At 33.7% G+C, this 27,527-nt stretch overlaps 2 protein-coding genes and 1 long non-coding RNA gene across 6 annotated transcripts; 2 read left to right on the plus strand and 1 right to left on the minus strand.

Moving 5' to 3' along the window:
* The first annotated feature begins 22 nt into the window (after positions 1-22).
* Positions 23-4,321, plus strand: LOC105432607 (tetratricopeptide repeat protein 5). The gene is made up of 8 exons (XM_011647485.3): positions 23-267; positions 384-734; positions 849-1,091; positions 1,213-1,266; positions 1,347-1,532; positions 1,673-1,845; positions 1,940-2,084; positions 2,159-4,321. Exons 1-8 carry the CDS (start codon positions 184-186, stop codon positions 2,276-2,278), a joined length of 1,356 nt encoding a protein of 451 aa, XP_011645787.2. The 5' UTR covers positions 23-183; the 3' UTR covers positions 2,279-4,321.
* Positions 3,842-23,997, minus strand: tsl (membrane-attack complex domain containing protein torso-like). 3 transcript variants are annotated; one of them, XM_089070486.1, is made up of 5 exons: positions 23,504-23,997; positions 23,238-23,349; positions 6,461-6,796; positions 5,733-6,072; positions 3,842-4,972 (listed from the first exon to the last, which is right to left on the minus strand). In XM_089070486.1, exons 3-5 carry the CDS (start codon positions 6,763-6,765, stop codon positions 4,577-4,579), a joined length of 1,041 nt encoding a protein of 346 aa, XP_088926612.1. In that variant the 5' UTR covers positions 6,766-6,796; positions 23,238-23,349; positions 23,504-23,997; the 3' UTR covers positions 3,842-4,576. The 3 variants fall into 3 exon arrangements, with proteins under 3 accessions (XP_088926612.1, XP_011645783.1, XP_011645785.1); XM_011647481.3 differs by having other exon boundaries at positions 23,238-23,997; XM_011647483.3 differs by lacking the exons at positions 23,238-23,349; positions 23,504-23,997 and adding an exon at positions 6,913-8,196.
* On the plus strand, positions 5,938-26,509 carry LOC105432606 (uncharacterized). 2 transcript variants are annotated; one of them, XR_016137893.1, is made up of 3 exons: positions 5,938-6,074; positions 19,635-19,702; positions 24,496-26,508. It is a non-coding gene; the product is annotated as an uncharacterized LOC105432606 (long non-coding RNA). The 2 variants fall into 2 exon arrangements; XR_968412.2 differs by lacking the exon at positions 5,938-6,074 and adding an exon at positions 18,077-18,417 and having other exon boundaries at positions 24,496-26,509.
* The last annotated feature ends 1,018 nt before the right edge of the window (positions 26,510-27,527 follow it).

The following is a 27,527-nucleotide window of genomic DNA, read 5'->3' on the forward strand; positions in this document are numbered from 1 at the left end:
ATTCATAAATTCTATAACCTGTACACTCAATGCTCCTGTTTTGACGATTCGCAAATGACATTCTCGCTTCACGAGCGAGTATGATTGCGATCACATTATGAATAAAATATCCTGTCTGAAAGACATGTGACGCACAATATAGTAATGATTATTTGTTATATATTGTAATACAGTTTCTGAAAAATGTCTGCGATTATAGATGATAAGATTGTCGCAGGTGCAAAGAGTTCAAATACTATCAAAGAAGATCCGATCGTGGCGTTAATGGTATGTAAAACATGTTATATTTTCCTTATACATTGGTTTTTATTTTTTTCTTCATTTTTTTTTAATTTAATATATATTCTTACTATTATTATTGTTCTTACTACTTACAATTTTAGGAAAGAGTAAAAGCTTTGTATCTCTTCCGAGATCGTTATTTTGAGACGCATTCTATTGATGAAGCAATAAAAAAAAATACTGATGTGGAGAAGGAAATGAAAGATACATTGAGCAAGTTTGATGAATGTAAAGGATATGAGATTGATGGCTCACGTGCTAAGTATTATTATTTAAAGGGAAGGGCTTTGAACGTAGTCGATCGTTTTATCCCACAGGCGGAAGAACTTTTAAGTAAAGCGGTGAAATTGGAGCCTAAATTAATAGAAGCTTGGAATGAACTAGGGGAATGTTACTGGAAAAATGATGATATTAAACAAGCAAAAAATTGTTTTGTTGGTGCTCTGCAACATGTACGTTTTCTTTCTGATTTGCTACACAACATTAATTAGTTTCATTATTATTATTATTATTATTATATTACACTATATATGTTTCTTCTTTCTATTTATATTTCTTTGTTATAGGATAGGAATAAGGTATCTTTGCGAAATTTATCAATGGTGCTTAGACAGGAACAAACGTCATCTGTCGAAGAGCGGATAAAAAATATTCAGCAAGGAGTAGAATATAGCAAAGAGGCTGTAAGCCTTGACACAACTGATGGAATTTCCTGGGCAATATTAGGAAATGCTTATTTGTCTTCCTTCTTCATAGTTGCACAAAACCCAAGTACGTTACGTTTGTGCATGTCAGCATACATGCAAGCGGTAAGTTGATGGATAAAAAAGTATTCATTTATTATATATATATATATATGTGTTACACATATTTTTCGTAGATTTTAGATTTTTTTCATAGATTTTTATATGAAATTTTTTCTTTCTTCAGGAAAAAGATATTATTGCTAGAAGTAATCCTGATTTGTTTTATAATAAAGCAGTGGTAATGTATAACTAAATTTTTACAAATGTTATTTCTAATTTGGTACTTAAAACTTCTTTTAAGCTACAAATTTATTTCAGGCTTTGAAATATCAAGAAGAATATAATTTAGCATTGCAATCATTCGAAAATGCAATAGCACTGGATCCATTATGGGAAACACCGCGCAGTAAACGAGATGAATTGCTACAATATCTTAAAGATATACAAAATTCGATTAATAATAATGGATACGTGAAACCAAAAAGATTGTACCAATTGATACGGGTATTTATATATGATAAAAATTAAAAATAATAAACAATTAACAGTTAATTATATTAAATCACAATTATTAATACATGTGACAATGTAAACATATGATTTTGGCACAATATACATATTTATAGGTTTATGATTAAATATAGGCATTGGATATTAAACACTTGGGACCATATAAAGATGGAACATATACATCTGGAGATAAATCTATAAAGTTAGATTTAATTCCATTACGAGAATTATCTCTTGGATTAAATACGGAGAAAGTCGTATTTGGAAAGGTAATTTGTTGGATTCAAGATTCAGATTGCGTCCCATTGTAAGTATTTACTTCCTACATTATATAAATTGTTTGTCTACTTTATATTTATCCGTTAAAGTCGAATAATATTTAGTCTCTCTTTTTTGTTCAGTGCTTTTTGTCTCGTGGACGAACAGAAGACATACATTATTGTTACTGTATATAATCTAGCTAAAGGCCGAGGAGTTACGGTCGGAGATTCTGTTGGTATACCAGAGCCCTTTGTTGTACATCAAAAATTCTCTCATATGAATAATGTTAGTACTGTGTCTACGTTGTAAGTATAAATCGAATTTTATTGGACACACGATAATATATTTTTATTTTTTAGGATTTTGACTATAGGTCTATTCGTGTTGAAACTCCAATTGTACTTGTAGTTAATGGAAGAAAATTAGGTCGAGAGCAACAAGCCAGTGCAAATTTGCAAACTTTTAAAAAAACAGATTAAATCTAAACAATACGTTGGTTGAATATTGAATCACATTTCTCAGTTACAAATAATTTCTGATGTTACTTGTGTTTTTTAATATCAATATATATTATTTTAATATATATTGATATTTAATATACAATATTTATAATATATTATATATAATACAATGTGATTCGAAATTTACGAATTAAAATATCATAGCAAATAGTTTTCAAAAAAATATATATAATAAAAGTATTTATTTCAAGCAATAGTTTTGGAGACATAAAGTCGACTAATTACAAATTATAATAAAATTATGATAAAATAGCCACTGAGTGGCGGCATCAATTATGTTAGTATAATATTGATCAAAAATTAATTGTGATGCTGTCAAAGTGCTGCGGACGTCACATATATAACCATTTATCCAATATATAATATCAGTGAGCGTTTGAGGTCACTAATACAATCGATACCGCAACTCATGGATAAATGGTCGTTTAATTATAACCTATGATTGATTAATTTTGAAGCTTTCTATCTCAAAACTGCTTAAAATGAAAAATATTTTTTTGAAAACTTTGTTGTGAAATTTCAATTCGCGAGGATTTCATTCTATGTATAATATATAATATTTAATAATATAATTTTAATAAATACCAATATATTTACAATTTTTATTTACGACTACTTTGCACGATGACATACGAATTTAAAACGAATATATTTCGAAATGTTATAGGCGCCAATCATATTGGTAATAATCAAAAAGTAGAAGATATGTTATATCACTTTCGTATTTTATAACAATCTATGAAAAAAATATTTGCACATCTAAACTGCCGCATTTGTCAAATTCATAAAAGAAAAAAAATTGAGATCTCTTTTTCATTGCGATAGTAATTATATGTAAGAAAATAAAGCAGCAAACATATCTGCCAGTTTATATAAATTATAAATTCATAAGACTTTGCTGTATTTTTTACATTTAAATTTATATGACTGAAGTAGAAATATTATAACATTTTATTTATATTTTAAATTATAAATATACTTTAATTTTAATTCTCTGCTATTGAATAGTTAGTCTTCTATTGGCCTTTTAAGCATGCACGTTTGAACGAAGAACGAAAGACGAAATCAACATGACATTACAATGATTCTCAATCATTGAATCTTGCTTTATTTGAAATAATTATAGTATACATGAAGAATTTCAAGTAAAAAGTAGATCGTTGGAAAAAGAAATCTGAAAAATTTGCCTATTTATTTAAAATTCATATAAAAAACATTATCTACTGTTTAATAAATTGTCATTAAATTACAATTAAATTTTGTACATAAAAAATACTAAAAGTATAGGATGCAAAAATAATGTTTGTTACAAGCTTTATAGTTATACATAATTTTTAAAGAATTAATATATTAGAAAATCCAATTGCATATGCTGATTATATAGTTTGGTATATCTTCTGTTATATTATACTGTTTCTCATATTCATAAATCAAAGCAAGATAAAAATTATCATCATATACTTATATCATCATCGGTTTAAAAAAAGGAAGGAAAAGAAAAGAACGAGAAAGAAAGATGTATGTATCCAATCGTCTGTTTTGCAATGCCAATAAATCAATTCGTTGTGTAATATAAAATTTCATACAATATTGGTCCACAGTATCAATCATCTGCGAATACATAGTCTTTAACAACTTATATGAAGAAATGTATTAGAGAAAATAATTCTCTAGTTACAAAAAACAACAGAACTTATAAAATACATTACCTACATGTAACTTTTGCATTTAAAGCAAAGTAATAATCCACTAACCCAATCTGCATGTATAAAACTGCATATCGAGTTGAACAAACAAATGCACACATCTTTTTCATGTCTATCTAAAATATGCTATCTCTTTTGTACGACAATAGATCGAAGTAAAGAACTTATGGTACATTGCAACACCATGTTCTTCAGTCAGATTGTATGAATAATGCTTGTGATATATTAAAAATATTTTGTATAAAGATGTTTTCTACTAATGATTACAATAATAAATACTTATTTATAACAATAACAGCATTTATGGATTATTGTATATATGTGGCAGAAGGATATATCCGTCCGAGGAACCTTTAGCATTGACGAACGTCGTTGCGACGGGTGCTGGATCGTTATTCCCAAGGACACCATGGATCCACACCACGTAAAAATTATCAGTGTCATTTATATTTTCACACCGATATATTTATTTATTATTCGACGACGTCAAACGCAAGCGACGGTATCCCAAATGCTTCCAGTTCGTCCACAATCAACACGTATTACGTCATCACATATTCACTTCCCAGAGCTTGAAGTAGTTGTCAATCACTTCTAAAAACCACTGACGTCTTTTTGGATCCTTGAAAGCGGGCGCTAATGTCCGCAATTGTAATTGCAGTAACGCTTCGTCGCTCAACAGTCCGTCCAATTGCTTGAGCAACGCCGTGTCGCCGTGCAACTTCAATAAACTGGCGTAAGTGAAGACATAATATTGCACCCGAAGACGTTGCACGGCCCACGCCTCCACGCTACGATTACCGCTGGCTGATTGTATGGAGCCTATATGCTCCGCGTACCACGGCGAAAAATAATTACTCAACTCGACGGCCGACAGCTCCCCGACTCCCCGTGTTTTCAGCCGTTCCTTTATTCGCGAATACACCTGAGGAGTGTACACGAACACCTGGAAAAAGAATATCCCGAATATAGCGAATATTTCGTCATGTGTTTATCAAACGACATCCAATTTGTGTATTTGAGATGACGAGATGCTGGTTGAGATGGTTATGTCCAATTAATGAAGAGATTGGACTTTTAGATTGCGGCATCATGGATTTCAAGCAGAAAGTTACGTGATTTCACTTTTACTGACATTGACGCGATGATGTAAACCACTAGTGAGAATTAGGCTCGGTACAGTAAGGCGTTCCTGTGCGGTATATACGAGAAAGAAAATGAGGATGCTACTAGTAGCATCTGTTAGACGGGGAAGTGCATGATAAATGAGCTCTACTTCATTTTTATCTAACCGAGATTGCATCGAGATTGCATTCTTTTCACGGTGAGTCGATTGCAACAGCGATCAGTGGACCGCATAATTAAGGAGAATGCACCGATGCAGAGAAACGAAGAATCTCATGTCTATTTTTATTATTGTTATAGCATTGAATCAACTGATCGCAAGTTTATATGAATGCAAATGTGCATAACATACATACATAATGCAATGTTTTTAGAGAAGTATTTTAATCGTGGAAACATTCGTTACCACATTTCCTCCTTTTGTCAGAATAAATCTCATCATTTAATTGTTGCAAAATTGGCGCATTCAGATTAAGCATTATTTTTACAGAATTGTTTCAATTTTTATTATCTATTAAAAATATCCTGTTCGATTTTTACGATTTAGCTGTTGTCTTTGGGTGGATATTCTAATCGCTTACTTGATAGAGCGAATTCCCAGTGATGTAGGAAGCAATATAGTGCGAACCGTAGTTCCGAATGAATCGCACCACGCTCGCGGTATCGCCGACCGTGACGTTTTCGGTCTGCTGCAACACGGAATCGTTGAGAGCGAGAGTCTCGGCGGTGCCGGCGAGTCGTTGAGTATCGCGGAATCTAGCGACACGTACGAGGACGTAACAGTGGTCGCCCGTGATGAAGGACGAATTTATGCCGAGGTGCCTGGCTATGGCTGTTTTTGACCAACTTCCAGTAAAGGCACGCCATGGCCTCTCCAGCCTCTCGAAAGTGAAGTCACGGAAATAGGCCTGCAGGAGTTGTCTGTAAATATAAATTGCAATCACCTTCTCGTAATCATCGCCTGATCTATTATATCATCTTTTTTCAAGCTAGCTTCTATTTGGAATTCTATTTGGAATTAAGAAATAATAAAATAAATGATTTTTTAAGTCGTATTTGATTGCATTATAAAAGACTTGAAATCAGTTTTTTATTTCGGTGATTAATTATATAAGATTCATTTCTGTCAATTTAGATTAACTTTAATCTCAGTTGATCTTGTTTTCTATCCTTTTTTAAAAGAAAGAATAAATTAAAGCGGAATTGAAATTCATTTACAATGATAGAAATGAGTATTAGTAGCACTATTAGCAGTTTCTACTACCTTGTCCGTTTTTTCTCTTTTTTTTTTTACATTAACATTACGTGCCTGATATTGTCGCAAAACTCCATGTGAAAATCGCCGTCGAAGACGGCGGTGCCACCTTTGCCTGTTTGGCGTAGTTTGGGCGGCAATGGTGCGGGATTCTTGAAGATGTCGAGAATCGGCTCGCGGAATATCCAGGTCTCTGAATCATTGCGCGGTACCACTCTCATACTGATGCTCAAGTATCCGTAACGACTAAAAACGTTCACGGCGCCACCGAGTTGTGGACGTTGTGATCTGGTAACGCGAGCGCCGATCAGCAACGCGAGTATCAACGCCAGGAGAAAGAGCCGCGTGCGTGACCACATCTCTGAGCGGCTACCTGGGTCTAGATGGTACCTGAAACACAGATCGTGATATGCACGAAATTTATCAAGTTATATAAAGTATTTAGAGCTTAACACATACAATACATCGGATCTGACAACTGAATCAATTTTACTAAGGAAGCTCACCTATTCAAATATATTTCTCTAAAATATATTTCCCTAAACACTTTTTTACAACGTTACACTATATCGTGGGTGTCAGAAAGATACTTTTTTTATCTCATTCAAGTTCGCATCAGGAAGCAACGTTTGCATTTTGCTTCTCTACCGAGAAGCCTGTCTCGATTCGCGCGAGGAAGCTACGACGTCGTCATCGCGACTACCGGTTTACGACCGCACGTGCATTTCCCGGCAGTGAAGTCGTTGTTACCGCGTTGTGGCGTGCTGTATCTCGTTATGTGGGTCTAGGTATGCGCCGTCGAGGTGTTTGCACGAGCGAAGCCAGCGGCCTTCATCCCCACCTGGCTCGTATCGGACGAACACCTTTACCGGTGTGTGTTTTGAACCTTCTCTCCCTCTCTCCACACGTACATCTTGATTCGATAATTCACTCCCTCTTGCCGATCAGGAAGGACGGCGAGCGCACATCTTCTTCCAGACGGCCGACGGCGAGTGGGCGACCCACCGCCATTCCGCATCCGTTTTGCTTCGTTGCGTCTCGATACGGAGGCGGACACCTTGCACGAGCATCATAATGATGTGGACAATTATTATGAATATTTAAGTCGCTTTTGCGATCATTATCTTGAATTATATTTTCGGAATGAAACAGGGAAATAACTAAAGAGGTCAAGAAGATGGCTACACGACACTGTGATACTATCATAATTGTGACGTAGTCGATTTCCCATTCGAGAATAGCATCACAGTGTCGTTTGGAATTAGTTTGGAATTAGTTTGGAAAACAGTTGTCGATTGGAATTTAAATGCAGAGTACTGCTTATTCTGCAATTTGAATTTGAATGGAGAACAAGTGTTACAGGTATCTTGTGAACGTATAGTACATCAAGAAATTTAAAAACGAGCTGACGGTAATAATTAGCAACAGCATTGCGAAGCACTTCGAATTTTGCAAGATCACACTTTTACTCGGTAAATCTCAGCCTTCCCGAATACAATTTGACGAAGCTTCTGCGTGAAACAGAGCAGAGAAAGTTACATTTTTTGAGAGAATAATTTTCAGTTGATGTCAAAATGTCAAAATATGAATCATCATTATAAAAAAAATTACATAATAAACTTTTAAAAAAATATGAATTATTAGGAATATATTATATTTCTGTTTCTTTTTCCATCTTTTCAAAGCTAGTTGACCTAAAAGAAGTCACAAGCATGAATAATATATAAAGTACCAACACTCTTTCTTTCTTTGAAGTACCATGATTCTATAACTTCACCTTTCGAGATGACAGTGCAATACATTACAATTATGAATTGTTAGGAATATATTATATTTCTGTTTCTTTTTCCATTTTTTCAGAGCTATTTGATCTAAGAGGAGTCACAAGCTACATGAATAATATATAAAGTACAAATACTCTTTCTTTCTTTGAAGTATCACGATTCTATAACCTCACCTTTCGAGGTGACAGTGCAATTATATTACAATTATAAAAGATGCTACACTAGATAAAAGGATAAGAAACCGTTAAAGCAGCGAAACGGTTTTCTCTCATGCGTCTCTCTTATGAGAGATAATTAATCTACGTCTCTTAATATTTTCACTCAATTAAGCATATCCGCCCGTATGTGACGTATCAGATGCGTTGATGCATACTGGTACGCACGATCACGAAGTAAAATTTTGTCAAGATAATTGTTTGGATCTTATTTGTTGAGGAAAAAAGTGAAAAAGACGTTTAAAACTATTTTAATATCGGAACACTTAAATACTTGACAAAAAAGAATAAGAAAAAAAGGGTTCTCGAATACCGAGTTGCGGCATGTAACAGCTCTCTGTCACCAGAATCGGCAAAGATCCGAAGTGCAAGTCCGAGTGAAAGTGAAATTAAACTGTACTTTTGCCTCGTGTCTATAGACATAAAAAAGAAGCTCAATGTAAAATTATGACAGATGATGTATCTGCTTGCAGAAGTCGTTAAGACGTTAAGATATTAAAAGCGAAGGATATACGGAAATGCGTAGACGTGCGTAAATGATGAACCATCGATGTTCAATGAAACGGAAAAAGAGAATGATGCGGTTGAATAGGAACGTAACTCTCTTTGGAAATTCCATCAAGGATGGCCAGAATTCGAGACGGACTCTTGCTTTGCCGCAGAGATACACCGACGACCGAGGTAGTAATTAAGTTTTCTGTCATCCAATCGAAGAGATGAAATTACTTGTCCCTCGCAAAGGGGAACGAATCTGATGGATTAGATTTGGCGGGAACAACGAAGTCAGCTCAACTATTCTTTCTATTTATCAAACAATCATTTAAAATATATTTGAGTATTTTTCGAAGCGGCAAAAAAAAACACGCGATATTTTTTTTCCTGTAAATAATATATTTATAAATCGTGATGAGAATTATTCAACCTTTCTGACAACGGGTTTCATTTATAGATATCTATCTGTGAATAATGCATTCGTAACGGACCGTGAAATGCGGTGCAGTAGATATAATAGATGATCGTGATAGAAATTAATTTAACGTTTAATGAAGCTTCGTGGGAGTGGATAATAATTAAATCGACCATCGGTAATAATTAACGGAGACCGGAAAGTTAAATGACGTTTATCGTGCGTTACACGAGCACGTGCAATCGAACGCGCATTGCATCGACGTTTAACTGACATAACGAGTGCGCGATAGTCCGATTGAACTGCTGCGATTTTTATCTCTCAAACGACGCGTACACGCCTCAATTCGTCTTCCTTGTTGTTAGGGAATTAAAGCGATCATTTTGCACAATGCCGCTCTCGATATAAATCGATTTAAATTAATCCCCGTGGCCAGGGGATCACGTTGCATTTTCGTCGCGCAACGCTCTATAACTTGCCGGACTATTCAATAGTACACTCTGGGGTAAACTTTGACATTCCTGTACGCTTCTCCTGTCTTATTTGCCCCAGTGGCCTTTGCAGCCTATGAGAATACCACGCGAAGCGATTAGCGTGAAGTTATAATTATGCAATAGCTCGGTCGATTTTTATTTTCGCGCAAAGAAGAATAGTCCCGCGGATATGATTAATTGCTTTGTTAATTTTATAAGACATTCATTTTATTTTAAAAAAATTTCTTGATTTTGATATATTAGTATCATGAGCTAATAAATCGTTTCATTGCATGTTGACAGGTGGAAGTTAAATACGTTGCATTCTCACTCAAAATAATAGAGAGTAAGCCTGGATTTATCTGTGGTCTAATAGTGCTCGATATATCACCGTCAGTTCAAACTACATCATTTTTTCATGACAGCATTCTACATGACTAAACTTCACTGGGTCAATGCAGTGAAGGTGAGTCACACATGCGATCTATTTACTGCACATGTTTTGTTCTATTATTCGAGTAATGCGATATCAATGTGGTGAATGTAAAATTTATTATTGTCATATTGTCTATACGTTGTTTTCGTAGTAACAGACAAAGTTTCATCTCGATTTTAAATGGCGTTTTGTCGTCATCGCTAGACGATGATACATATAAATTTGCAATAATTTACGCATAATAGGAAGTCGTTTCATCGGTTTATCTCAAAAGGAAGATCGCTCCATATACCCAGATTCCAAGCTGCTAACCGCGAACAAAAGTAGTCATACATATTCATGAGATTACGACAAGAACGTTGAGATGGAGAACGTCTCGATTGTTTCGCTTACTATCGCTTAGCCCGTCGATAGTTGCGTCAAAGACGCTGATTTTTCAAGACTGATCAATCCCAACAATAGCAACTGTGCATGTTTCTGCCGTATGATAAAGCACTTCATAAAAGCGTTTCGTTTGTGAATGTAACCTATTCTGGTACAAACACAATTTTTATTTCAGTTTATTTAATTCTATAAAATTTATATTTTATAATCTTTCTATAATCTTTTTATAAGTAATGAGTCAGCGTATTTTATTAAAGATTTCTGCAATGTCACGTCTAGAATGAATCAATGTTCCGAACCTTTAACTGATGAACTTGAATGAAAAGGCCATGGCACTAACGAGACATTAAGAAAAGCTAAGTCATCAAATTAGTAAAAGCAACGGAAGCAACGAGCTCCACTTTCGCCATTGCTTTCGAGCATACGAGAGTGGTTTGTCAACTCGCGTGATTAGGATTTTACGAGCATTCCTATCGATGCGACGTTGACATCGCATTCTTACTTTCAACTGAAGACCAAGTCTAATAAATGAATCTAGATTTCAGAAGGGGGAGTAGCCATATAATATTATTTTTTATGCAATGCGATTGTTTATTTGATGCCTGTACACAAGATTTCAAAATGATAGACACTTTCGCAGTGACCAACACTTACCGAGTGTAAAATAGAAAGTTACGTGAAATTTAACGTTCACGAGCGTAAACCAACGCGTTTCTGTACGCCTGATTGCTGGTGCACCGAACGATAAATAAAATTATGTAATATGTACGTAGCATCTGCAAGACTGCAGGATACGCATATGTGTGTGTACTTCTTAAGAAGTTGAATAAATCTCCAACATTCTCTAAAAATTTTAAATCAGAAAATAAATAAAAAATATTAAAAGGCATAAAAAGTATAAATAAAGTAATTAAAAAAAATTGCAATATAAAAATATTATGCAACAGCTTAAAAAGAATTATTACATCACGTGAGACAGATAAAAAATTCGTAATTTATTGAAAGATAGGAAGTTGACATTATAAATGATTTTTGTGAAATAATTGTTTGATTATCAAGAAATTACGAAATGGACAGTAATTTTTTATGCTTAAACGTCCGTATATGAATATGTATGTTTAATCCTGCATTTAGTAATGTATTTATACATCGATGACGACTAAGAGCTTTATATTAACGAAACAGACATTGCATCTATTATATTATGAGAAGGATAAAGTTAGCTGTAATATAATAGGGAGGTTATATAAACTTTGTAAAGAATAAAATATTGTAAGAATTTCTGTTGCGGTACCTTTTTCAAAAAATCGATAAAGTTCGAAACACAGATGATACGGAGACACAAAGTCGATAAGGAACTGGAAGATCCACTTGCTCAGCTTTCTATTAACGCATTGCTACCATTATGATCGTAGTGAATTGCCATGATGTAAAAAAAATTTCGATCGGAGGATAATAATTGAGCATATAGACAATTGCGATTCGCTTGTCGCGGCATACAACGGCGCAGAAGCCAATAGAGAAGAATTATTTAAGTAGCCTTGCGGTTGTAACTATTGAAAGGGGTACGTTACGTTGTCCCATTAGATGCAGGAAACGCGATCACAGAGCGTCGAATGATACAAACAACCGCTTTGGATCTAATTGAGATCTAGGATCGATCTAAGGAGACTAACTAGCCGCGGTTAATGCGGCGGTGGAAAATTTCGAAGCGGTCGAATGCAACTATCGTCGAACAAAATTGATTGTAAAACTCGACATTTGAATTTAATTTTGTGCTGTTTTGCTGCGGAAAAAATATATGCACTAGTTACGGAAAACTGCAGGTGTACCGAAGGTCTATGCTTGTTAGTGAAACCAGTTCTATGCTGTTTTGAAGTGGAAACAATATTTTCAAGAAAAATACTCTTAACGAGATCGAGATACATGGTTGCGAAGTATAAACGGACAGATGCGAAAACACACTGTCTCTTTTTCTCTCTCTCTCCCTTCCTCTTTCTCTGTTAAACAAATCAGGAATATTTTTATTTCATTTACAGTTTCAATTTGTGAAATTAGAGTAATTGAATGCCGCTCATAAAATGATTGACATAAAATGCCAAGTGATACATAGAAATATTCTGTTTTAAACAAGAAAATAAGTTTTTAAAGATGTTTAAAATATATATTTTTTTAATCATCCTACATATATTTTTATATATTGTAAAAATCTCTAGATATTTTTATATATTTACGAAAGAAGACAAATATATATATATTTTTTTTTTTGTAAAATCCTATAGATTAAATTATCAAATATATGAAAAAGTATATTGTTCAGTAGAAGGCAACGTTTTTAGTCGAATTGTATTTATCCATAATGAGATTTATAATTTCTTAATATAGAGATTGAAGTATGCAATATCATATTTAAGACAAGTTTATACGACGCAATGTGCAATTAGAAAATGAGTAACAGCGATGCGTCATCAACGTATTGACTTTCTGCATGTGCACTCAGATATTTTTGAGTAATTCAGCTGTTTTATATCCACGTTCCGTATCATATTTCGAATATCATGTTGTCGCATTTATTAAACCTTATCATGCGTGTAGGAACGTGATATAAAATCTTAAAAATATATCGTGATTAATACTTCATGTAAAGATCATCATAAATCATTGTATGTAATTTAACATATCATATTGTTAATCCAATATTCATTAACATATAAATGATTAAAATTTTTTACACACATTCAGTGATGACACAATACGGACTGCAATTTTTTATTTTTTTTCCTATGATACTTAAGAAACATTATGTTCTAAGATGTCTTAAATATATAATGTTTTAAAAATATAATGTTTTAGATATGTTTGAAATATCTTTTATAGATATATTATTTGATAACATAAAATTAAGCACAAATATTTTATATATATATATATATATATATATATATATATATATATATATATATATATATATTAAAAGCAGAAAAGAAGAATAAACTCTCATAAGCTCTTATCCTGGAAAGATAAGAAAACGCGGACAGCTTACCCTACCGGATCACTCAAGTTTACTTCATTTCCGTTGATCGGCTCTCCCCTCCGTACCATAAAGCCTGCCTTCCTATGACGCTAATTGTTATGGGTCACTGACTGTACGCTTGTTACAAAACACTAGAAGATAACTCGACTTTTCAACGTTGCCATTCTAATCAATCGTACATTTGTTACACTATATTTTTCTGTCTTAGTTAATTTTAATTTTTCTTTAAATATAAACATATTTTCCTTTTATTCGTATATTATAAACGAAAACTAAACTCAACAATTTTTTTTATAATTTTGAGATCATTATCATGTGTGCAAAAATAATTATTATCACTGTTATCAAAATTTAATATAATAAGTTTGCATATAATTTTCAACGCAAATAAACAATTTGCAACTTTATGGAGTAATGTAATTATATTGAGTAATATTGAGTAATATAAATTCTTTTATTAAGTAATATAAATATAATTCATGGAATACAAAATTTTATAATAGCAGTATAATTTTTATTTAATCAAACATACGATTCTTCGCTGCGTGATATCGATAAATCTTTTTTCGTAAGCTGCACTAATCTATCGCGAAAACAATTTAATCGTCACTTTGCTGATTTCACTGATTTCACAATTTGCAGTTTATTTTAACATAGATAGTCACACATTTCTGGAAAAAGATAGATTAAATTAAATTGCATATTCAATAAGTGAAATTTCTAAAAAAAATATCATATAGTAAATTCAATAAATCTTTAATCCGTGTTGTTTCCTCTCCAATCATATCAATTTGCACTTATAGATATTATCTTGCATAACTACTAGTAGCATAATAAAAACAATACCGCACGTGTCATAGTTAATTACTTTATAATATAAGTTGAAAATCTAGATAGACAACTATTTTGGCTGCTACGTAACTAGTCGTACGATATGAATGTATAAACTGGTTTAACTCGTACTCTACCAGCGTTTAACACAATGTAATAAGCACAGTGATATTTCAATTTAAATTGAAAATAATGATTGATGCGCCTTTTTACGATAAAAAAAAAGCAGTTTTAAAAAAGAGATCGGAAATTGTACCAGAATCTTGCATCGAAAACATATGCTATCGTGTTGCTGCCATATCATCAATATGTATTACGCAATGTAATGATTTGAATCACGGATACAATCAATTACATGGTTGACAATCTGACTTTTGAGCGAGTTAGCCTTCTGACGAGCGCTTGGCCTTCTTTTTCGCGCAAAAACCAATTCCGTGTGCGTCGCGATCGAGGTCATTCACACGACTGACGCACGAATGTAAATTAATCTCGTTGTCGCGTACGGTCCTACAAAGCAAGCGTTTATTTTTAAAAATGCATTAAGAGATTAAGAAATATAACACGAAGTAGTCTTACCAATACGTTCCAGAAAAAAAATGTTACCAATCTTTCTTTTTAAAATATAATTTAATAAAAATGTTATTTTAAAAAAGACTTGATTAGATTTTATTGACAATTTTTTTGCAATTCACCGTAAATAACATCGCGATTCAAATTATTGCATCACGTAAAAAATATTAATATAAGCAAAAAAAAAGGAATATATTATATATATTTAAAAAATGTTAAAAACATCGTTTTTTAAAAAATGTTATGCTATCAAAATTATTCGTGACAGCAGAATTAAACAGACTTTTAAAATTCCAAGCAGATTTTCATGCTCAAAACGTATGTCGTTAAAGGATTCAACCGTCCCAAGACTTCTTTTCATTCAATTTGCATTCTCTTTGTCTCGCCAAACGAGTAAAACCAGATTTTTGCTAAATTGCACGATCGAGAGTTGTTATTTCTTGCCACCAAATGTTATTACCCTCTTGGATGCACGAAAAAAATTTTCTTTCTTTTATATCTGCAAAATTCTTCCTGACATTTGCATAGGCATGCTAAATACATTGCTGGCTTACACATAGAGAGGTTTTATATATAAAGAGCATTACATTCTCGCAAACTCTTACGCGATCACATTATATATATAAACATATATATATGTAAAGTCACGCATGTAAAAGTTACATTTTATATATATTATATTTATATATATTATATTATAAATACTTTTATACATAAATATTTATTATAAATATTATAAATATTATAAATATTTATTATAATATAGCTATGCAGGATGTATAAAACCTGAATTGCTAAAATCCTGTTTAATTACATATTTAGTAGCATAACTCTTCGCATAACTGCATTCCTCAAGCAATGTGGAATTTTGGAATGTGATTGTGCCGAGTGTCAAGCAATGAATATATAAAATAACTCGTTATCAGATAATAATAACAAGATAATAATAACAAATCAGGTTTAATTGAATAAATTGAACAAAAATACTTGCAACAATTTGGCCAAGAGATTGAAATCTACAAACAGCCATCTTTGAATCATGCAATATTTCAGTTATTATGTAAAAATGATCCATATATTTAGACCATATTTCTTAGGCAAGTCAATTACCTTGCAACACTATTATTACCTCCTTCTGTTGTCATTGCATGTTGTTGAGTGATTGGTATCATTTCATTTTCCAGAAAAATAACACTTTTGGCATTTCTTTATGTCTTGCCTCATGGCAAGACAATTTTTTATTTTCTTTCATTGTATCAATAAAATATAATCTCAAATTTTGAAATTAATCCAAATATAAAAATTATGTTAATTAAATATTGCAAATAAATTCAGGATGTTTATATTATTTATTTTTTATTTATCCAAATATTCATTTTTATTTTTTAGTTTTTTTGTCTTCTTAACTCTGCCATTTTATATTTATGTTTATTTAGATTTTTTGTTAGATAATATAATGTCTGCAACATTAATAATAAATGCTTCTTCAAGAATTCTCTCCGTTTATTATTAACTTAGAAAGAGTATATCACGATTTTATGGCATATGAACGAATCATATACCTTACATAGAAATCCCCGTGACATTTACATCACGGCGGCGACTGCATCTTCACGATGCAATGCTCTACCAGTCGGTGGAATGCATCTTCTCAAATGGTAGTTCTGGTTGCGACACGAAGGAACCCTATAAGATATGGGCATAGGGAATCGTTTGCGAAGATCTTATCGATAGTCACGTTTTTGTTAAGAATATGTAAGATAATTACATAAATTTCGAAAGAGATCTCGAAATTCTTCGAAAGAGAATTAATTTATACAAACAAAATTATCATTTATACACAAATATAACAAAATTGAATTGAATCATGAATCACCTGACGGAATATTTAAAAAAAAAAAACATTATTGTCTCGTTGCAACCTCATCATATTTATAGCCTTATTAAATTGCCAGCATTTGTGATGAAACTCTTCAAAACTTGAGAATAGAAATATGTTTATGGTATTAACATTGAGTCACGAGAAACAATTCTCCAGCTCGGTCATGATTCGCCCAGCCGTGATCGCTGACGATGCAGAATGCGAAGCGTTCGGGCATGAACCGACAAGTACTCTCGATGAAGTAAGTCTTAGAATTTCGCTTAGATCGAAATTCTGCTGCCATTGCACAAGAAACGCGGTTTGACGTTCTGTACGATACACGATACACGATATATTGACAGAAAATCGAATAGTGTTGACGGAAAGCAACGACTCGTGTTTCTGAGAAAAGTTTGATCTCACGTGTCTACACGTATCAATTTAATTCTTATCGAACTTGTAAATCATTCCAATCCGTCACATCATATTAAAGTTCATCATGATATCAGTAACAAGTTGCTGATGACATATGATTAATATAGGTCGCATAAGCAATACCTTAAAATCAATAGCTCAACTTGTGCTTGAATTTTCTCTTGGAATGATTCTAAAACGCTTTTTGATGCATGATATATCAAGAAAATATAATGATATCATTTCTTTTAAAGTGAACGAACCGGATTTTAATGTTAAAAACTCTTCCAAAATATTTTTTTCATCGTGGCAGTAATTGTTTCCATCTTAAGCAACTTGAAAATATAAACGTCATAAGTATGTATGATTATCATATTCATTAATATTTCGATTAATATATCATATTCTGTAATATAATACACATGCTCATGGCATACAATTTCATCGTCGCGACAATTCACACGTTATCCCCCGTTGCCTTTGTGATTAATGAAAAAGATATACATTTTGCAACTTGATTTGTGATTTCCTGATGGACAGTAGGTAGCGTGTTTGCGATAGGCGCTAATCATTTTACGTTTCCTATACGGCGACACATTACCATTACGTCAACATTTACATAATAACTAAATAACATGTAACCGTTGACGCCACACAGAGGTGGATGATAATATTCATGTGCCTAGCAGCGCTTAAAATTAATTTCATTTTTCATTCTCCTCGGACTTTTTGATAAAATCTGAAAACTTAATTTCCATACAGACTTGTCTCCGATGCCACATCGCGGAAAAACAAACGTATTTATTTCCTTGACGGGGGCTTTTTAATACTTTGAATCCACGACTCGTACACCTTGACGGCTCCAAAGCATTATCAATACGGAGGAATCACGCGTGCTTAATGTGGAATAATTAAAATAACGATAACGTCGAGACGGAAACGTAGGCGAACCGTGTGCTAAGGTCAGTGAAGTAAGTATAATCAACAAATGATCTGCTTCAATAACTCGAAAGTGCACGCGTGACGGGTATCCTGGTCGCGAAAAGCCTTGTAGTGCTCGGCGGTACTATCGGTTGTGTGAGCCTTGTTCCTGGTTGAAAATGTAGGTAACTGGCATAAGGACGGTCACCAGCGCCTTCGCGCACGTGTGTTTACGATACAACGGACCTACCACCGCGAGACCGCGATAGATCTCCTTTTATTCCGGGTGCTGGCGTGATATCCGTGGCGTGATATCGCGTGCGCCTGCATGGCCGCGGTAGAGTGTGAAAGTGCGTGCATGATACGGGTGATAGATGTGGTGAAAACCAACGGGTAACTCTAAATGGCGTAGTCGAGCCTCTTTGTGTCGGTGCTGAATTCATTCCTCGCACCTGCGAAACAATCGATTAGATCTATGAGTAATAAGTTGCCCATAATGAACTCACGAATGGCTATTCTTTATCGAGCTGACTCAGTCTCGTCACCCGATACTTTGTTGCAACTGATTAGATGCTAATATTTCGAAAGTTATGCTTCTCCTATAGTTTGGCAATTAGGAAACTAATTAGAGATAATCTTAATTGTTGATACGTAGCTAAGTATAGAGATAATTGTTCTTGTAGCATTTCTTGCTTGCGTCGACTATAAATTCGACAAACAACTATAGTTCTATTGTTGTCTAATGTTGAATAAGCTTATTATTAACCATTGTTAATATCACGAGTATGACTGTACGATTGTTTGCATGAATAAATGTCATCGACGAAATCTTCGAGTTGCGAATAATAAGATACATCCTGGTCTTAAGTGAGCGCAAGTACATAATTTCAATAATGACGTGCAATCGCAATTTGCATTGTAAAAACTAGGAATAAAAGACGGCCAACACAAAGTAAAAAAACGAGTATATCATAATACATCCGTTAATTATTTGCCATTAATTTGATATAGACCTGACATAGAATTTCACATTATATTCAACGAACTACGACGACGAGAATGATTGCGCGTAAAAAGCAATTTATGTACAAAAGTACAAAACGAAACAGGAATATAATACATCAATATGAACTTAATTAATAAGATTTAATTTATATATACTAAAATGCATGCATACGCTTTGGAAAATATTAAGCAATACAAGTTTCAACATATTTTTAATTACATCAGTAAGTTCATTAAATCTATATTGCATTATTCATTGCTCATTGCTAGTTTTGCAATATCCTTTTATTACTAGAATACAAGAAAATATATAAGATACTTAAAACATTTACAAAATAATTAAACTAAATCTAGTGCCATAATTTAATAATAATTCATGTTTTTTCCGAACAGCGTGCATCCTTATGTCTGAAGGTTTTCATCAAGGACGCAACGGATCGTCGTTAATTAACTGTAATCAGGTGAGTAGTATCAATACCATGACCTAAATATTTCTTTAACTCTTACATAATAAAAATATATAATATATAATATATAATCTATAATAAAAATAATTGTCTCGGTGTCACAAATTATTGAAAAGGCTTAAACATTTCATACTTATTAAATTTCACAAAACATATACCAGGCGGGGTAATAAGTACTTTAATAATTTTAATTGCTTTAATTTTAATCAAATGAAAGGAAAATAATAATAACGGAAAAAAGTAATATAAAAATATTAACAAGTATTTACATTTTTATATAATATAACAAAATATTATCCAAATATAATATTAATGCCAATTATATTTAATATTAATGCGAGTTGTTTAACGTATATGTTAATATTTTCGATGAATGCAGATATTGCTTTCGGATATCACGTTCGGGAGATTGTGTGAAAAAGAAAGTTTAAAAAAAATTGCCCGCAGTTGCGAAATGTCCATGATCTGATGAGATCTCTGAGAAGTACGAACTTATTGCATTGACCTTGTGGTCCAGCGACATCAATGATGCTCATTTACCATTCAAGAAGAATCGCTCGGAAAAAGTAGACACTCCTATCGAATTTACATAATAAGGCGATTCAGTAAAACACGTAGTAAATCAGCTGTTAACACGCAATTCGCTGCTCGACGTTCACTGTACGCGGGTAAATGAACCACTCGCTTTGGCGTTAATCGAAAGTAGTTCAGCAATTTCTGGAGCAAATCAGGTGCAACAAATACATCTTTTTCATACAATTTTTTTGTTATAGCTACGTAAGTTGCGGATTGCAATAATCGTCAAGAACACAGACATGAAATTGAAAGTGATTGTCTGATTGTCACGTCACGATGCTAGAAATACGATTCGTACATCAGACTACAGACCAATATAAAAGTAATTTAATTTTATCTACCGTGTAGATCGTGTTAACGCAACGTCCGTGCTTAGCGTCAAACGCGGCAAGAGCCAAAACGTCATAGTTTACGTAACGAAATATTAAGTATCCTGTCAAGAGATAGCCATTAAATCATACGCGGTTAATTATACATACTGATGTGCAAGAAACGAATCCTCGTTCTAGCGAACGCGCTCCCATGCCGCGCCAGAAATCAAAGCAAATCCCGAGCATTCACACGTGTTCGGCATATGTAACCGTAAAGTGATGAAGAGGATATCCCTTCGTCGTAATTGATCGCAATAAAAATCTGTGGCGCGTAGCTTTTTGCGCGGGTTTATAAATAAATCGCTCGGTAATTCTGTCTGGACCGTTTTATTAGTCTGACGCATAAGTGCGTGCGAGCCCGTTGTAGACAGACGGCCGCACACTGCTTTCACCCGTCGAAGGTTGCATTCGTAATTAGATGGAGACGCGCGTATTTACAGCATTTCTATTCGCTGCTTAATTTACGTTTCTGATTCCTAGCCTCTCTTCAAGCGTTTTCAAAACGAGTTTCGCGAGGCTGCTACACATAACGTGGCCAATATACAATACATATCCCTGTTACTTCAGATTGTTCGGCAAAAAGCGACTCGATGACAGATCGAAGGTTAATGTTTTCACGGCGCGGATATCGCGCATTAGAATTCTTTTCGAGATCGCAGCAAGTCATGCGGATGACTAGGACAAACTTCTTCGGCTCCCTAAGTACAATGAGTCCAAGGCTGCTGTGCCGCAATCCAACTTTCTGTCGAGGCTGTCTGTCCTCTTCGGCACTGATTGCTAAATATTTTGCACCTCATTTCTCCTCCAACGCAGTATAGCCCACGATAAAAAAAGGAGAATTTTTTTTTATTTTTGTCTATTATATAAGATCGTAAAAAAAATCTATTAAAGTGTGTATCAACAATATTTCATTCGAATTTTACGTATAATAAAAATTAAGTGATTAAACGTTATGAAAACATCTATAAAAGTGCGTACACTAGCAATATTTCATTTGAATTTTACGCACCTATAATAAAAATTAAGTATGTTACATAATATTCTTTATTATCACCGAAAACATTTTACTATTTATAACCTGAACATTACATCTCGATGAGATATCTAATGAGATAAATTTAACGCGAGACAAACCTACATTTTGTTTTGTGTCGACCTAAATTCATATTACACGTCGGCACTTATTACACGATAGTGCAAACATATGGATCATCATTTTAAATTGTAATTTAACTACTGTGTGGAGCTCCTTAAACATTGCGTTCAATTTATCTTTATTAAATCCTCATTAATATCTCAGAGTGAAGAGGCCATAACGTGGTCAAGTACAATCCTTCAAGTATAGTAATTTACATTAAGTATGATTATTTCATGCATCTCTCTTTTCTATAACTATATAAGCAAAATCTCAGAGTATTTTTATTTTTTAATATATTACACCGACCAATTTCTATATTTTCTGGTACAAATATAATACGTTTTAGAGAGATCACCTATCATTGATTTTCATTAGATTTAGGTGATTTGCAATTGCATAATTACAAATATATGCTACTCAGCGACCGATGAAATAAACGAAGCGCACTGAATCGCGATTAGCGCAATTAATCCGGATAGAATTTCGATCGATTCCACGGGATGTGATGGCAGCGTTCAGAGAATAATGTTAAATAACAGCATTGAGTAATACCCGATATTTGTAGCAGCGAATTCACACATGCACGCGTTCATATTTATTATCGACGATAAGTTTTCTTCCTGAAAGGAGGCCTAGTTTCCATACCAGTTCGACAGATCGGTCCTGCCTCTCAATCACCGGCTATTGACCGATCGCTATTTATGCGAATTTGAAACATTTCGAAATGTAAAGAACATTTATCCTAATTACCATACCTTTCGTGGGCTACTTAAAGAATGTCATAAAATCTGATCTCCTTTTATCAATACGTATTGTTTTAATTATATAATTATGAACAAAAATCATTTTCAGGAAAAATTCAATTTTGTTTAAAATCTATTAAAATAAAATAATTGTTCTATTATGTTTTTAAAGTTGATTTATAGCAAATATTTTATCGAGAACTTGCATATAAAATGATCGAACGAGAAGTAGCCGATATAAAAGTAACCGACACAGTTTTTGAATTCGACGATTATCGAGAACTAAGATATGAGAGGAAAATGGAAGCCAATTCCTCCACGGAACAAAGAACATTCTTATTTACATAAGAATTGCATATCTCTTGAATATCTTTATCTAGTCACTATTATCTAGTCACATCATGTTGGAATTATTGATGACTGTGTGAATGATAATATCTTGTTAGAGAGAAAAAATCAATTGCATTGTAATTGTAATATTCAGTCATAATTTTCAGTCGATTATTTTATTCCTTAATTCTCATTGGAGACTGGACGTTATCGTAACTAAATTATATTATCAATATGATATTGTCAATATAAACAATAATGCCAATAAACTTGCTCTATATTAAAAGTATGTGATTACTGTTTTACAAAATAAATTTTCCATTTTATTCTTCAATATTAATAATGATTCGACTAATGAGATATAATCTTACCTGAGCACTTTAAAATTTCCTCATTTTCGATACTTTAGCAGTCCAACCTCATGCAATATAATTATAAGCATTAATGATCATCATTACTGGCTCTTCAAGTAGTCGATCGCATCTACAAATAGAGTGATATCTTCTTACGATCTTCGTCGATTCGACACTATACATTCACCAAACAGAACATCACCGAACTTCAAAATCGACCAATTCGCGCCACGCAACTTTGATCGATTCTAGATCATCCGGCTACAATATTATATTATTTATACACAGTCAATCATCGTGTACGATCTTGCACCGATCGATCTATGCCGAAACGAAATCTCATCGGCGATCTTTTGCGGCTACATCCATCTCCCGGACCTGTCGGCTCTCAGTCGATCGATAATGAACCGGGCACGATGTTTCCGTCCACGTCCTCGTCCCCGTTAACCGCCTTGATCTTTGATGCTCCCTCTTCCCTTCTCGCGGGGGATGCCGAGGATTTGATCGCGGTGACGCGCTGGATCGCGATTCGATCGATCGATCGATCGGCGGATAATGAAACCGTGTCCGTTCCCGGTTTTGTGCGGGCACGTTTATGCGCCTTGGTCGAAAGGGTTTTCTCGGCTTACGAGACGGGAGACACTTCGGCGACTCCGCCGACGCTATGCGATCGATCGATCTCGAGGCGCGATCGACGCGGCGTTTTCTCTTTCGTACCGGGCCCCCGATCTGACCGTGGGCACCGAACGTCTACGACTGCGGCTGAAATCTCGAATCCACTCGAGCCGAGCGAGCAAGGGAGCGAACGAACAAGCGAACGCGCGAGAGAGGGCACAGCGTGTGCGAGCGAGCAAAGGCTATTGCGCTATGTAGATACGTGCGTATCGTGTGCGTGCACGCCAAATGGTGCACGCGCGATCGGCGTGTGAGAGGGGCACATTTTGTTTCGTTGTGGGTGATAAATCTTGGTGGATGATAAAAAGGACCTCGTTTCCTGTGGTTCTCCACAGACTTCCGACCATCCAATCGATCATCTCTCATGATTTAATTAATTTACTGATAATTTCTTGATAATTTGTACTGATAATTTGTATAATTGTAAAGCTAACAAAGCTACAAGGTGGAGATTTTTTGAATATTTCTTTATTTGTTCTATCATTTATATTTTTGGTTGTACCTTTTATCAAGAAAATTTAATTTAATAGTTTTCTTTTCACCGATACGATAATATGTATAATATATAGAATATAATGTTTCATAATGTTTCTTGTTCCAGTCTCTTTGTGCGTAGACCATTTCGGATGACCTTCGTTGAGCAAGTAGGAGAGCGATGTCAATTATACCCTGTATATGCATACGAGCGAAGGCGCCGCTCCTGGATCTAATTTACATGTCATTTTCCATTTTCGCTTAAGTATAGCTCGACTATGTTATCTTCATCTGAAAAGATTACGCTTAAAGGTATATAAATACCGGCTTTGCGAATCTATGAATATGGAGCAGTGTTACGATAAAATTGTGTAATTTTCTTTAAAAATAAGTATAACAAGGAAGATGAAAAATATAAAGGAAAGGTAAAAGGAAAGGTAAAAGAACCAGAATAAAACCTCTGAATAAAATCGACAAGCGGGACATACAGATTATCCGCTTCACTGACGCACACGAATATTCCATTATCTGTAATTCTGAGTGTAGCTAATTAACTCTTTAACGCGGCATGAATTAACAGATAGTGCATGTAATAATAATTGTTTTGCTTGAATTCGCCAACGTTTCGTAATTAATCGCCAAAAGGCTCGATAATAGTAATCCGTTTCGTAATTTTCGGACTGATTCGTGCCGTTTCATTACCCATTAACTTCCTTCTTATGATAATGTCTCTTCCTGTCGTTCCTTAACAATAAAGCTTAATTTGCGCCACCTCTAGCGTCCATTTCCGTTCTCACGTTCATTCACTAGTAAATAGATTCAATTGTCTTTTCTTCCTGGCACCTTCGCTAGTGCATACTCTTATGATGGTCGCCCGAGATAACAGAAAATGTTGAAGTTTGGTCGACAAAAAGCAAGATGATGATTTTTACGATCATCTTCACCGAAGCGTTTTATTCCGGATCCGGTTATTACGTGTTACGTGAAGGGTTACATGATCGCGAATACTGTTGGTGAAAGGTATTTAAATTTAGCCCACACACCGGGAATGCCTTGCGGGACGTGCAATTGTGTCAATGTTTCATTGTATGCCATGAGATGATCCAATCTTAAGGACATTCTCACTAAAGCGTATTCGCTTGACTTAATCGTGTCCTACAAGTTCAGTTTAGCTTAATGCCATCTATCTGTAAATTACAAATAAGATATATATATATATATATATATATATATATCTATGTAATTATTGTAATGATAATCTGATCCGAGTAATCTGCTTAACATTACTTTATGATAGAAGAAACGTTAATATAAAAATTCAGTTAGACTCATGGAGGCGAAACGAACCGGTTGTAATAAATATGGTAGGAATATCCCCGCCTTACGAACGAACTCGTATTTTCCGCCTTCCAGGAAGAAAATGTATGACCAACAAGAAAGAAATTGGTATCTCCGGAGTTAATAACGTAACGCGCGACTCCGTCCTTAATATCATTGCATGATCTTCAACTCAGATTGCGGTCGCTGCTATTTTCTATCTTACACGCAAAGTAAACCGCAAGAGCCGCGATATACCATTCCTTGTTCCTTACATCTCTGAGGGCATCTTGACACGTAGACTCGCTGCATTACTCAAGACATTCGCTGACCATTACAAGAGAAATGACCAGTCACTGAAACCAGACAGGGGTGAAGGTCACGCTAGCCACAAATACCAAGTTCCGAACATGTTCTTGAACGTGCACCTGTACTTTACTCAAGAAGCTGAGCAAGATGTAAGACCCAGTAATATACAAGGTGTATCACACGAAGGATTATAAGATCTTTTCTCTTAAAGATAGCGAGGAAATTCTTTTTGCAGTTTTTATGATTTACCAAGGCCTTTTAAATGACATGGTATCGTCATTGATTTCACTAAAACGGGACAAAAAACACGATACTTCATTTTTACGAAATATTTTACATTTTATTTTACATATACCAGAAAATATCTAGACAATTAATTTTTTTATAACTTTGCTTTAATACTTTTACATACTAAGAATTACATAACTAAAAAATTATATAAATGATTTATGAAATATATCATTTTTATATCTTCCGTATGAAATTAAATTTAAATATTTTCTTAAGTATCTTGAAACAATATATTGATTTCTGTCGAAAAAAAAGTTCATTAAAAATTTATATTGATCAATTTTGTCATTAACAAAGAATAAATACATTTATAAGCAATTAACATAAAAAATTTTTCATAACATTAACCTGAGGGCACATAAATGATAAAATCTAATTTCTTATTTATTTTTATTTTTTAAATATTTATTATAATAATTTATTTCTAAAGATATTAAATTAAAAATATATTAATAAAATATATTAAGATACAATTAAAATTTTATTTTAAGTTGAATAACACTTGCCTTAATCTTTCGTATTCCGTTTTTTATTCTTGGGAGGATCCCGTGTTGAAGCTGCAATAAGCCACCACTTGACTTTCCTACATTCACGAGAAATAAGTGCGCGCAAGATTTCGCAGCTGCGACCACCGCAAAACGATGCGGTAATTATCAGGCACAATGGCGAGAAAATGAGTGTGAAAGGGTCGTGTATAACGGGCTGGACACGAAGAACGCGTTCTGCGTGAAATTCTTTTCTTTGCGGCGTATCTTTACATCCTAAGCAACTTGAGAAGTGCATTACACCAATAAGATTGTGTAAGTGTATTCCTCAAGTAACAATTTTCGAGGACTTCGCCTTTACAGAAAACATTTTCAACATAATTATCAGACATTGCTGTACTGATTACTTTATTTATTTCTCACTTATTCTGATAAAAAAATTCCTTGAAATTTAGATATTTAAAATAATAACGACAAATATTATTAATATATCTGTAAATGTAATATAAAATTTATTATTAATTATTAAATTATCAATAAAATGATGTATATATAGATAGAACTATATAAGTCAATTTAATATTTAGTTATATTAATTCTCTATTTATTTACAAAATTTAATAATTTAGAAAGATTGTTAAATCCATGAGAATATCATGGTGTACAATCAAATGCATTAATTCACTAGCTTATGGGGGGATCTTATGGAACCGGTTGTACGGACAAGATTGTGTGAGTATATTCACAGCCTTGAAAA

The sequence above is a fragment of the Pogonomyrmex barbatus genome, unplaced genomic scaffold, assembly GCF_055798465.1.
Source record: "Pogonomyrmex barbatus isolate J1 unplaced genomic scaffold, ASM5579846v1 scaffold10, whole genome shotgun sequence".
Lineage (NCBI taxonomy): Eukaryota > Metazoa > Arthropoda > Insecta > Hymenoptera > Formicidae > Pogonomyrmex > Pogonomyrmex barbatus.

Coding starts and splice junctions, on each gene's coding strand:
- LOC105432607 (XM_011647485.3), top strand. CDS start 184: ATGTCTGCGATTATAGATGATAAGATTGTCGCAGGTGCAAAGAGTTCA. Junction 1,092..1,212: donor TGTCAGCATACATGCAAGCG/GTAAGTTGATGG, acceptor TTCTTTCTTCAG/GAAAAAGATATTATTGCTAG. Junction 1,533..1,672: donor GATTGTACCAATTGATACGG/GTATTTATATAT, acceptor GATTAAATATAG/GCATTGGATATTAAACACTT.
- tsl (XM_089070486.1), bottom strand. CDS start 6,765: ATGTGGTCACGCACGCGGCTCTTTCTCCTGGCGTTGATACTCGCGTTG. Junction 6,073..6,460: donor GAGTTTTGCGACAATATCAG/GCACGTAATGTT, acceptor TTATATTTACAG/ACAACTCCTGCAGGCCTATT. Junction 4,973..5,732: donor CTGGGAATTCGCTCTATCAA/GTAAGCGATTAG, acceptor TTCTTTTTCCAG/GTGTTCGTGTACACTCCTCA.